General features: G+C 41.7%; 1 protein-coding gene across 3 annotated transcripts in view; it reads right to left on the bottom strand.

Annotated features, from left to right (window-relative positions):
- Window positions 1-14439, bottom strand: part of EXOC2 (exocyst complex component 2) — a 156927-nt gene that overhangs the window by 16298 nt on the left and 126190 nt on the right. For all 3 annotated transcript variants that reach the window (XM_075585813.1, XM_075585815.1, XM_075585814.1), the window contains exon 23: window positions 9281-9422. In XM_075585813.1, the coding sequence (XP_075441928.1) occupies window positions 9281-9422 (142 nt within the window). The remainder of the gene's footprint in view (window positions 1-9280; window positions 9423-14439) is intronic.

Genomic DNA, 14439 nt, shown 5'->3' on the forward strand with positions numbered 1-14439 from the left:
AAAAGGCAATACAATTTATTAATTACAGTAGGTGTTGGAGGAAGAGGGGGTGCACAATGTAAAGAAGGTTGGGAACAACTGCAATAATATAGAAGGTTTTCTTATTTTTCCATTTTAAAGTTAGCATTAATCTTGCCATAAGTGTTAGATGCTTACAGCATGTGATATTAATTTGGCTTTGTAAAGGTGTGTTTCAGATTTTAACCTCCCACTAAAACAACATTTTTATACTGCATATTTTCAGATGAAGTTAATTTTATAAATACTCCATGCTACATAACACAGATTCCCTTGAGTTTAAGAAAGCTAAATATATAGATAGATAACAGAAAATAATATTTCAAAATGCAAATATATTACATAAATATTAAAACACATTAAACATACAAACAGTGAGTAGCATCAAACACTTAGGTCTCTAATATAGTGAGCACGCGCGCGCGCCAATGATAATTGCATGTGTGCGTCTGACCTTGATATAGTTGAGACGCGCGTGCATGGCCGTGGATGTTGTTGCGGCAGATCTGAGGAAAGACATGAAATTTGTCTTCGCGCTGTTGGCGCGCCATGTGACACTGTGAGCCAATCACAGTGCGGCCTAACACTGTGACGTCATGGCCACGCCTCCCAGCCGTGCACGTCACTGCTTGCACTATAGATCCAAAACTTGCGCGTGCATGCCGTGTGATTGTGTGTGACTGTGTGTATGTCACAGTGTGACACTGTGACAGTGTGTGTGTGTGTCTGTGTGTAGCATTGGGAGTGGGCCCACCTGTTTATGGGAAAACATTTTTAGGTCTGCACATGCGCATGTGCGGCGAGCCAGGCCGCCACTGCGCATGTGTGGCGAGCCCGGCCGCCACTGCGCATGTGTGGCGAGCCCGGCCGCCACTGCGCATGTGTGGCGAGCCCGGGCGCCACATCACATCGCTGGCTCCAACCTCTGTGTGCGCTGGAATGGAAGGGAAGAGCTTTGAGGTGTGTAGCGAGCACGGGTACGCGCAGAGTGCGGGCTGGAAGTGTGAGGGAAGGGCTTTGAGGTCTGCACATACGCGGGTGTGGCGCGAGCGCGGGCACAGTGCAGGCTGGAAGTGTGAGGGGAGCATTTTAAAGTCTGCGCATGCGCGGATGTGGCGCGCGCACAGTAGTAGCATGACGCCACTTCCGTTATGGAGTTTTGTTACAACACAAGGGATTTTTCCCATCAAAACCATGTAGGTGATAGCAAAGATGTTTCACTTTAAAAATGTGCAGATGATAAAAATCAACACCATGACAAAAAAAGTATTATATATTATAAATTATATCAAACATTAAATAAGTTATGGTGGGTAAATAAAAGTAAACCCCCCCCCACCGTACAGGAAATAAAAATATCACTTGTGAGCACATTTACATCTCTGACAGACCTGCAACCCTGTCTTTCCCCATCATCACTTAGCATACAGTGCTTCTACTGCAGCCAGGGATTCTGGGAAATGACATGAAAATGAGTACACCGTGTTATCTTTTGCTTCTTATCCATTTTAACATGGACCCCTATAAGCTTATGCATGCTTTATTATACAACTTTTCAGCACAGCCTGTGTTTAAGAATTGCATAGCCCGTAAACCAACAGTACTCACATACAGCTGTTTAAACCTTTTGGGTCTCATTGGTGTGATGATGGCTATACTGACTTTCCAGCTTATAAAAATACCCCTTGTGAGCACATTCACGTCTCAGACAGGTCTGCAACGCTCTTTCCGCTTTATCTCTCAGCATACAGTGCTTCCACTGCAGCTAGGGATTCTGGGAAATGATATGCCAATGAGCACACACTAAATATGGATAAGAAGCAAAAGGTGACACTGCGCGCTCATTTGCATGTAATTTCCCAGAATCCCTGGCTGCAGTGGAAGCATTGTATGCCAAGAGATCATGGCGAGAAGCAGGGTTGCAGACCTGTCCGAGACATGTGAATGGGCTCACAAGTGATACATTATACCAGAAGACAGTATCACATAAGATTGCTTTACTGAAAAAAGAGAAACATTAGAAATGTAGTCGAGGAATTTTAAGTATAGAATATACCATAACTGTTATTAGACAATGTACAATGCAATTATGTAAGGGAATATGTATCTAAAACACATTTATCAAACTTACTAATCGTGACTTATGTTACTCCAGCCTGTACTAAAGTTTGTCTCATTTTTGCACTCATTCATACATTCAGGTAGTATTATAGATTTCTCATCGCTTGTTGAAACATGAGTCTACAATATGCTAATTTCAAATTGTCTGATTGTTAAAAAAAAAAAAAAAAAAATACTACCATACACATTAGGACTTTTCAAATAATATAAAAAACACATATGATATTTTATAGTAACTGCAATTTCAGAATATACAGTAGACACAATCCTGAGAAAAAGGTTATTGCAACCAAAAATATATTCAAGTGAATCACAAATTGATCCTATGGTTAAGATTGGTTGAAGAACCACTGAAATCTACTGTTCTCAGGAGAAAAATTCAGTAAAAGAAGAAACATTAAGAAAAGTATCACACAGTAAGGGAACTTGAGGTTACATCTAAGATAACCAGAAAGTCTATTCTGGCACAGAGGAGTTTTGTTCTAGAGAAGTGGAACTTTTGTGGGACAAAAGCAGTTTATGCAAAAGCAAGAATCCAGTAAAATAATAAGTATTTAAAATCTACCACTATTGCAATTATAACATTGATCGGTTTTTGACAGGTGTCACTATACAAAGTAAGTAAAAACCATGCTCTAAAATATGGCCTGGAGGATATTGAGTAAACCCAGGTTTTCAAATACTAAAGATGCAAATGGGATTGGGAAGACAGGAGAGAGTTTTGAGAGAGTCTCAAAGTATACAAAACCAATAGCAGTATACAAACAAGATGAATTGATGCTTGGGGACGCCAATGTATATATTAAAATAAAACCAAAAGCTTTATTAAGTAATGGCTAAAAGGGGATGAAGTTCCCCCAATGCGTTTTGCGCCAGACACTTTATGAAGGAGTACTGTATATCTATATAGCCACTCTGGAAGATAAAGACGACACTGAAATACGTCATCATAAAGGAACCAATAAAAAGACACAATGTTATATGTACAATATATAAATAATACATCTTCTAGATTGTAAGCTCTCACGAGCAAGGTACTCGTTACCTTTTATATCTGTTTGCGCCATTGTACTGCACTGCAGGATATGTTGGTGCTTTATAAATAAACAATAATAATAATAATAATTCTTAAACAGAAAAAACAAGTTAGGGTCATAGATAGATACAATATAAAGATTAATATAGATGTACAGCAGGGCCCCGCTTCTCGGCGATCTGCTGATAAGGCGGCACCGAGAAGGGGGACGCCATCTTGGATCCTCAGTCGCGCATGTGCAGAACGGGCGGGTGCGCCCGGCGCGCATGCGCAGACCGTAGTTTGCGCACGCATACTGTAATTTGCGCGCGCAGACCATAGGTCGCACATGCGCAGAACGGCAAAAATGCCGATTTGCACATGCAAAATCACTGAAAATCGCCGGATCCGCTTTCCGGCGATTTTCACTATACGGCGGGCCCCTGCAACGGAACCCGCCGTATACCCGGGGCCCTCCTGTATATGTAAATGCAATAAATATAATAAAATAATAAATATCACACCATATTTATTATTTTATTATGTGTCTATCATAGAAGATGAATACATCGCTTTAGAAAATCAATCAAATCTCACTTCATATTTAAACCTATAGGTGTCTGAGTTTTTAGTGGCTTTAAAAGGCTTTGAATCAATTAAAGATATACACTCTATCCTTACCACATACAGTGGCGAGAAACAGTTTGTAAACCCCAATGATAATGATGTAAATTTTAGTGTTTTTCCATGATAACCTTCTTGAATCAAAACCAGCCTTTTCTTAAATATTCAATAGGGTTTCTATTAACCAATTCCATGTCTTTTGAAACAAAATGATGTACTGTATGAATTAGTCCAGGGGTCGGCAACCTGCGGCTCTTTCCGCTACTACTTGCGACTCACTGCAGGTTGCCGACCCCCAGCAGCTGCCTCTCTCCCTCACTATCCTGCCGGCAAAGCTAATCTGGCCTGATACGCAGAGGTGGCCTGCTTGAAGGTGTCCGTGGAGGTGCCTGTCCAGGCTGCTTGCTGTAGACTAGTAGAAGGGAGGTTCCCCTGACAGGCCCACCTCCGTGGGCACCTTTCAGCAGGCAGCTCAGCTGGCCTCCTCTCTACCCTCTGGCCTCCTCTCTACAAGTTTCTAACAGGACCCCTCAATACTCCAGGGATAGGCAGCAGTCACACACAGATCCTCTCCTTCAATATCCCTGTCCCCTCTCTCTCACTCCTCTCTCTCTGGGAGAGGGAGAAGGAGAGGGAGAGGGAGAGAGAGAGAGAGTTTATATGTTGGTAGTGAGGATCAAATTATTTTTTTCCCCCCAACTTATATTTTTTTTAAAATTGATTTTCCAAGCAGAGTTATACAAGCATACATTAGAGGGCGGGTGTTTTTTTGGGGGGGGGGGGAGGTGGGATTGGGGGGCGAGTACATAGAAGAAAAAGGGGGTTAGGAGGGGGGGGGTGTAGGGACAGCACCAAGGTGAATCAGCATTACTTGATATTTGCAGTTTTAATATTGAATAGTGTGTGTGGTCGATGCGGGGCAGTTTCTCTATCTACTCTGTAGACCAACCCCAGGGGGCTCGGATAGGTGAGAGAAAAAGAATCATAGTGGGTAGCCTATGGAAGGGTGCAGACCTGTACAGTCCCTAGCAGAGATATACAATTGATTCATCCCATAGGAATATAGACTCAGGGAATCCAGATGAATATGTGGACTACCTGCATACACTATCCAGGGCAGCCATACCTTCTGGAAATTGTGGTATGTGCGGTTCAGGAAACTAGCCAGTTTTTCCATCATACATATAAACCAAACCTTGATACTAATAAAAATAATTGGCGGTAGCTTGTCCTGTTTCCAAAGGCTCGCTATTGCGCATCTTGTTGCTGTAATAATGTGAGTTATTAATTTATTTTCAGCCCTTGTATGGTCTTGGAGTGGTTTGTTCAACAGAAACAACCACGGATCTAGGGGAATATCTGAACCCAGGATCTGCTGGATTCAGGATCTTACCCGTCTCCAAAGGTCCTGCACTCGGGGCAGGACCACCACATATGTAGGAGGGAGGCTACTTCACCGCAACCTTTGGGACATATGGGGAAGTAGCCTGGGACATATTTAGCAATATTTTCGGGGGTGTTGTACCAACGAGTCATAACTTTGTATGCGTTTTCTAGTAGAGCAAATACTTGAAGATCTCCCAGTCGTCCTCCTCTAGCTCCTCCCCCAGATCATTGTCCCATTTTCCCATAAATACAAGCTTACCCTGGGGGTCTACAGTTGGTAGAGAGAATTGGCCGTACAACTCCGAAATCAACCTCTGGTGGGAGTCTGCTCTCAGACAGAGTCACTCAAACAGAAAGATAGGGTTAGTGGGCAGAATTTTTGCATAAAAAGCCCTTATCGGGAGATATCGGAAGATCTTACCCGACGGATTCCACTGTCCTTTACCAGTTTGTCAAAGGGAGTAATCTTAAGGTCATGGCTAATGTGAAAGAGTCTGCTGACGTTTGGTTGCCGCCATTTCACAAAGATTTATTTGGAGCACCCCGTGGAGAAGTCTTTGTCCCCAAAGAAAGGGGTCATTAGAGAATTTGGACAACTACGCTTATATTTAAACTTAAGCCTGTCCCACAGTCTGAGGGAGTGTGTGATCGTCGGCAAGATGGGGTGTTTCAGGAAGCCTACTCGGGTAGCGAGCCAGAGAATATTTTCTATGGGGGTTGGGCCTCTAAGGAGACCCATCTCCTAAGTAATGGGATGGCATGCCATGCTACCCATTGACTAGCTTGTGCTGCCCTGTAGTACGAGAGAAGGCAGAGGAGTGCCAGCCCCCCTGTTCCGGTGGGTCTGGTCAGCAACCTACGGTTAAGTCTGGGTCTCTTGTTATTCCAAATGCATTTGGAAACTAAGGATTGGAGTTTGTCCGAAGTTACGACTGGAATGGGGAGGGTCTGGAAGAGCTAAAGCAGCCTGGGTAACAGATTCATCTTCACTGATTGGACTCTTCCCATCCAGGATATATTTCATTTAGTCCATACCAAGAGGTCGGCTTTTAGTACCTTCAATATTTTGGGATAATTAGCCTGGTAAAGTGAATCATAGTCCTTAGTTAAGAACACTCCCAGGTATTTCAAAGAGGATTGCTGCCACATGAAATCAAAATTGAGTTTAATCAGTTTGACTGTCTCCTGCCTCAGGTTATTTAAAGCCTCCGAATTACTGTTATTTATCTTGTACCCGGATAGTTTATTGAAAATGGACAGTTCATTAAACAGGTTTGGCAAGGTTGTTAGAGGTTTTGCAACCGTTACAATAACATCGTCGGCGAAGAGGGCCAGTTTGAAAGGGTCTTCTAGCGAGTCGTCTTAGGGCTGTATATCACCCTATATAGCGGAGCTGAACTGGCATGCGACTGCTCAGTTCAGAGTCTTGGCCACGCCCCCCAAATATTTTTCTGCTCAGTTCAGAGTCTTGGCCACGCCCCCCAAATATTTTTTTAAATACAAAACCTAAACTCAGTTCTTATTATCTACATAGAAACCAGACATGTTCTTATTAGAAGGGATCACATTTTCTATATGTATAGCAGACAGCTGCTCGGAAGAGGTAATGGGAAAAGTACCCAAACTTTTTTGTAGCTCACAAATCGAAGTGATTCAGCCAGGCTTTTCTTGTAAATAGGAAAAAAGTCAGACTGCTTCGGTTTGAATATGTTCACGGTCTACAATGAACACTGACACTTATTGACAATGAAATGCCTACTTTAGTCTTACATGTAACATGTTTCATTTCAAATAAAAATCTACAATTTGTTATTCCAACAATTTTTGTGGCCACAAAATTAGCAGAAGCTTAAACGTTTTCAACAAATTACACCTCTTTTTGTACTGTGAGAAGTACATGTTGTATTCGTTGTCTTGCTATATTTGAAGGAGCCGTTATATAGATGAGGGGTGCGCAAACTTCTGGTGCTGCGCCCCCTTCCTGCTCTCCCCCAGTGCTCGAGACCGCCCTTACCTGTGTGCTGGCGTCATATGAGGCCGTGGGCTCATGTGACATCATGACCCTGCAGCCTCATTTGGCGCCGCGTCGCCATAATCCAGCTAAATCACGGTAAGTGAGTTACAGAGGCCTTGTGCGGTCCCCCGGCATTTAATTTAAATGCCTTTGGGAAGAGCTCGGGACCTCTGTAACCGCCACCTCCCCCCCCCCAAACATCTCATGTCCTCCCAGTTTGCACACCCCTGATATAGATGACTGCAGCAGCACAAATTTGTTTACTGCGTTATGTACACTTTCTGTTATCTTTTGTGCAACAATGATGCAGAAGATAGGGTCTCCCACCAGGGTTGAGTACAAACACATGACTGTACACATTTTGGCTTTTCAAAATTGAAAACCCTCTCGGGCTCCGATCTCTACGTCTTCTCTATCATACGTATTTTACTTATATGGTATATAATATGCATCACTGCCATGAACACAAATATAAAACTGTAAAATTAAAGGAAATTAGCATTTTAGGTTGCATGACAAAAAAAACGACACAGAGCATAGAGAGGGGATAATAAGGATGCTGCTGGAGGACATATTGTATCACTATCAATTGAATATAGTTTATTTGCAACTTGTTAACCGCCATTAAATGAACATAAGCATCGTACACAGGTGCAAGCTTTTGTGAGCATGTAGGCGATTTTTCAGAGGTGGTTTTGGAAAACACTTTCACGTCTATGTGTAATTATTTTATGCCTCAGACATAATATGCCAAAACACCACTTTTCTACAGCAAACACAAGCTAATGTTTCCAATTTTCTTTTAGTGCATGATACAAACTACTTAGAAAACAGTGTTCCCTACTGCCATTGTCCAATGGATGGTGATGGGAAAGTAACTACAATGCGACAGGGTTGTCCCTTCACATCAAAGGGTGTGACTGAGTGCACGGTTTTCATGACTGAATGACCTACACCAAGTCTACAAGGTTCCGTCCCAAAATGTTTGGGGCATTGTCATGCTAATAGGGCTAGGTCGGTGATGTCAGATGGTGTGGCTGTTACCGTAAATAAACAGGATGTTCTCCTATGGCCTCAGACGATGCCATTGTTGCAGGGAAAAGGGCAGACAGCCTATGCATTTGCAGCATGGGTAAGAGAGTAGCGGCCAGACAAACTAGCATCACGAACAGCTACTCTCAAAAAATTTACAGAGCACTAAAAAATATGGGCATTAATGTAGCCTGTAAATGAATAAAGATGTTTTTTTTTTTTTTACTAACTTGATGACTTGCTTCCATGGAGCTGAAAGCAATTTTAGTGTATATATTTCTAATAATGCCTTTGCTGTGAGAGATGACAGAAACACACTGCTATTTTACATACATTACTTTATGTAAGGCAGAAATACAAGGTTGGAACCTGTACATGTTTTGGTAGATACTTGTAATATTTTAGACAGGGAAGCCATTTTGTCAGTGAATATAATTAATTCTATAAACTGCTGGATTTTCCTCAAGAAGACGTTTAAAGCTGCAGTTCAGTCAATATCCTGCATGTGTGTTTTTTTTTAATAAATCAGTTCTGTAGTAAGAAAAAATACTTTTAGCATTTTCTGTTTTTAAAAAAACAACTTTGAAAGACCAATTTTCTTGTATTCTATTTTAACAGCCATTTGCTAAGGCACTGCCCCTTCATGCCCTGTCACAAGCTCTGGCACACCCCTTTGTCATCCCTGCCCTCCCTCTAGCACATGTCAGTGCAGGAGTGCTCATGAATATTCATGAGCTTCCACTGACCGACTGAAGCAGAATATAAACAGATCCCTTCACTAATTATGTCACCAAATTTCGCCGATCAATACATGGAGAACGAATTGACCTGCAGCTATACAGTTCTTTAGGTAATTAGAGATTGCACACATAAAACTACGGAAGTAAAAAAATAAATAAAAAAATAAAATAAAAAAAAAGACTGAACTGCAGCTTTAATATAATTGTAGTCCATTGCACTGTATATTCACAAATGTATCCAAAAATCCCAGATACAGTTGGAAGTCATAGCTTACCTTTCTAGCATCTATTATACTTGTCTATAAAAGCGGCTGTAAAACTGCTGATTACCTGTGGGACTTGGACAGTCTTTCCAATCAAAATATCCAGTGTAAATGCCAGGCTCTAAGGAACCAACGATAGGGTCTGCTTTATTCTCAATATAAGTTCCAAACAGTCTTTGGTCCAGCTCCTTCAGGGAATCTGTGCTGACCTTATAGAAAGAATACAGAAACACGTAAGCATCATTTGTCTTTCAAACAGTACTGTACATCTTCTGATAAATGTAGCTAAATTCAGGTCTTGCAAGAAAACAAACAAAAAACTACAAATTGACCCCATTATAGCCAAAACTTGGTACAGTATAGTGGCTAGTAATTATGAACTGCTATCCATAAGGCACTGTTAGAGAAAATGAATTTGCAGTGACTAGAAGAACAATTTTATATAAAAAAAAAGATGAGATATTTAACATCATATTGTTAGTGATCTAATTATGGGGTGCTCAACTCCAGTCTCCAAGCACCCCTAACAGGTGAGGTTTTCAGGATATCCCAGCGTCAGCACAGGTGGCCCAATCAGTCCCTGCTTCAGGATAGGTTTAAGGCTCAGTCTTCGACTGAGACTCTGATTGTGGCACCTAAGCTGAAGTTTGGATATCCTGAGTGACCTGAGTTGGTCACAAATGTTTGGCACATTTATATCAAATATATTTGGTTTGCATATTTTCTGTCTGCAAGTGTCTAACATTTTTACACTTTAAGTTAATTTTAATATTTTTATTCATATTCAAACTTACTCCCAATTAATATTTTCCTTTATAGTTTTTCCTTAAACATAGAACTGCATTACTACAAATGTCCCCAATACTTAAAAGAAGAGGTCTTTGTGGGGAAACCATATTTTAAAGCAGCAGTCACACTTCAAGAAATAACACAATAACAGAAACGCTCCTTTAGTGCTGGTGTTGCCTCTTACCACCTAGCAGCCAAATAAGTCCAGTCAGACGTCATTTTGCAGTTGTAAACTGCCTTCCGTTGGAGATTCCTAATATTGCTCTCCGTTAAAACGTTTCACATATATAAAACAATCTCCATCTATGAAGTCATGAGATGGGGTTTAATTGGTTAATATAAAATATTACATTTAAAATAATCTACAGTTGAAGGTATTACATATACAGCAGACTGCTGGACTATTATAAATCTGCATCTGCTTGACTATTGCACATCTGCATCTTTTGGACTATTGTACATCTGCTGGGCTATTGTACATCTGCATCTGCTGGACTGTTGTACATCTGCAACTGCTGGACTATTGTACATCTGCTGGACTATTATACATCTGCATCTGCTGGGCTATTGTACATCTGCATCTACTGGGCTATTGTACATCTGCATCTGCTGGACTATTGTACATCTGCATCTGCCGGACTATTGTACATCTGCATCTGCTGGACTATTGTACATCTGCATCAGCTGGGCTATTGTACATCTGCATCTGCTGGACTGTTGTACATCTGCAACTGCTGGACTATTGTACATCTGCCGGACTATTATACATCTGCATCTGCTGGGCTATTGTACATCTGCATCTGCTGGGCTATTGTACATCTGCATCTGCTGGACTATTATACATCGGCATCTGCAGGGCTATTGTATATCTGCATCTGCTGGACTATTGTACATCTGCATCTGCTGGGCTATTGTACATCTGCCGGACTATTATACAACTGCATCTGCCGGACTATTGTACATCTGCATCTGCTGGGCTATTGTACATCTGCTGGACTATTGTACACCTGCATCTGCTGGACTATTGTACATCTGCATCTGCCGGACTATTGTACATCTGCATCTGCTGGGCTATTGTACATCTGCTGGGCTATTGTACATCTGCATCTGCTGGGCTATTGTACATCTGCATCTGCTGGGCTATTGTACATCTGCTGGACTATTGTACATCTGCATCTGCTGGGCTATTGTACATCTGCATCTGCTGGGCTATTGTACATCTGCATCTGCCGGACTATTGTACATCTGCATCTGCTGGGCTATTGTACATCTGCATCTGCAGGGCTATTGTACATCTGCTGGGCTATTATACATCTGCATCTGCTGGACTATTGTACATCTGCATCTGCTGGACTATTGTACAACTGCATCTGCTGGACTATTGTACATCTGCTGGACTATTGTACATCTGCATCTGCATCTGCTGGACTATTGTACATCTGCATCTGCTGGGCTATTGTACATCTGCATCTGCTGGGCTATTGTACATCTGCATCTGCTGGGCTATTGTATATCTGCATCTGCTGGACTATTGTACATCTGCATCTGCTGGACTATTGTATATCTGCATCTGCTGGGCTATTGTACAACTGCATCTGCTGGACTGTTGTACATCTGCATCTGCTGGACTATTGTACATCTGCATCTGCAGGGCTATTGTACATCTGCATCTGCTGGGCTATTGTATATCTGCATCTGCTGGACTATTGTACATCTGCATCTGCTGGACTATTGTATATCTGCATCTGCTGGGCTATTGTACAACTGCATCTGCTGGACTATTGTACATCTGCATGTGCCGGACTATTGTACAACTGCATCTGCTGGACTATTGTACATCTGCATCTGCAGGGCTATTGTACATCTGCTGGGCTATTATACATCTGCATCTGCTGGACTATTGTACATCTGCATCTGCTGGGCTATTGTACATCTGCATCTGCTGGGCTATTGTACATCTGCATCTGCTGGGCTATTGTATATCTGCATCTGCTGGACTATTGTACATCTGCATCTGCTGGACTATTGTATATCTGCATCTGCTGGGCTATTGTACAACTGCATCTGCTGGACTATTGTACATCTGCATGTGCCGGACTATTGTACAACTGCATCTGCTGGACTATTGTACATCTGCATCTGCAGGGCTATTGTACATCTGCTGGGCTATTATACATCTGCATCTGCTGGACTATTGTACATCTGCATCTGCTGGACTATTGTACATCTGCATCTGCTGGACTATTATACATCTGCATCTGCCGGACTATTGTACATCTGCATCTGCTGGGCTATTATACATCTGCATCTGCCGGACTATTGTACATCTGCATCTGCTGGACTATTGTACATCTGCATCTGCTGGACTATTATACATCTGCATCTGCCGGACTATTGTACATCTGCATCTGCTGGACTATTGTACATCTGCATGTGCCGGACTATTGTACAACTGCATCTGCTGGACTATTGTACATCTGCATCTGCAGGGCTATTGTACATCTGCTGGGCTATTATACATCTGCATCTGCTGGGCTATTGTACATCTGCATCTGCTGGACTATTATACATCTGCATCTGCTGGACTATTGTACATCTGCATCTGCTGGACTATTGTACATTTCTTTGAAACAATGTATATGAGAGTGTCAGTGAAAGCACCTAGGACCTTATTCAAAACGGGTCGGTGCCCATCAATTAGCAGTGTGATCGTCCGCTTCGAACCTTCCTCAGTTATACCCCTGGTCAAATGATACATTCAATGTCACCCGTCGCAGCTTTCTATTGGCCCACGTTACGCGGCGCCCGCGGCACCTTCCCTAGTAAGTATCTCGGGAAGCAGAGGGGCGTCTGAGCTGAAATTAACACGGTGGCGAAGTGCTCCTTTAAAACCTAATTATATAGTAATATATAGCTAATCTAAATAAATGGGCCCTTAAAGTCTAACGGAAAAATAGCGCAGTAAAAAGTGCCCAAGATATGTAATAAATAGTGCTTTTCTAAGGGACTTAAAGTCTCATATCAAACTGTACAAAAAAATGTATCAGCATTTCCAAAGTTTACGTTATCGGGGCTATTATTATTCATTTTCAAATCTCAGTTTAAAAATGTTTTTTTTTTATATCCATATATCTCCAAAGCAGAAACTTACTTGAGAGTTTCTTAGTAAAGTTAGTGATGAAAAGGGCAGTAGTAAAGGAAACTTGTGCAGAAATTTGACCAAGCAAAGTGGCTTTTAAAAGGGTTTACAGCATAATAAAAGCATTGGTTTTTGTAAACTTTACAGGCAATACAAATTAACATGAGCAGTAATTAGACAAAGCTCTTCTTTTTTTTTAATAATGAAAAAAAAATGAAATGATGGATATTTTTTTGAGTGCTCAAGCAAAACTTTATAAAATTAATATTGATCAAAAATAGAAATGTACTGAGACTTTACAACTAAGTATATCAAGTTTAGTAAAATAATATAACCCCCCCACGCCCCCCAAAAAAACCCAAAGGGCATTGTACCAAAAATATTTTACTTTGATCAATTGCTGCTTTAAATGCAATACATGTGTAGCAGGTACCAGAAATCATTTTGTACATTAATTAAAAATTCATAAAACAGTGCTAAGCTTTAGAGCAGGGGTTCTCAACTCCAGTCCTCAAGCCCCTCCCCCAATAACTCCCCCCCCCCCTGGTTTTCAGGATATCCCAGCTTCAGCACAGGTGGCTCAATCATTCCCTACTTCAGCACAGGCAGCACCCGTGTTGAAGCAGGGATATCCTGAAAACCTGACCTGTTGGAGGTGCGTGAGGACTAGAGTTGAGCACTAATGCTTTGGAGAACCTAATGAATCTAGAAGTGCACTAAACCCTATTCCTTTGTTGCTTCTGACATATTGTATCCTGGAAACACGGTTTCTTTTAACTTCCTGAGGCAGAGATTGAAGATGCTGGCAGTGGTTAAGTGTAAGAAGTTGCAGAACACGAAAACACGATTTTTATACTGCTGTATGGTGAGCATGGCATGTAGGGTGAGCATGGCATGTAGGGTGAGCATGGCATGTAGGGTGAGCATGGCATGTACGGTGAGCATGGCATGTACGGTGAGCATGGCATGTACGGTGAGCATGGCATGTACGGTGAGCATGGCATGTACGGTGAGCTTGGCATGTACGGTGAGCTTGGCATGTATGGTGAGCATGGCAGGAAATGGGCAGAATACTTGTGATCTCCTAATTTGCTAAAGGAACTGGATTCATTGAACAACGAGCTGTAAGGATAGTAAAAACATGCGGAGCTGCTGGCTGAAAGTATAACCTTTTATTTATACTGTAGGTGTAGGAGCTTAGATTACTGCAATCAATGGAAGTGGTGAGAAAATATTGTAATATTAGCTTGCACTGAATTCTATAATTGTTACAAATCAAGTCTATGAAAGAGTGATAA

Source organism: Ascaphus truei, chromosome 2, assembly GCF_040206685.1.
Source record: "Ascaphus truei isolate aAscTru1 chromosome 2, aAscTru1.hap1, whole genome shotgun sequence".
NCBI lineage: Eukaryota > Metazoa > Chordata > Amphibia > Anura > Ascaphidae > Ascaphus > Ascaphus truei.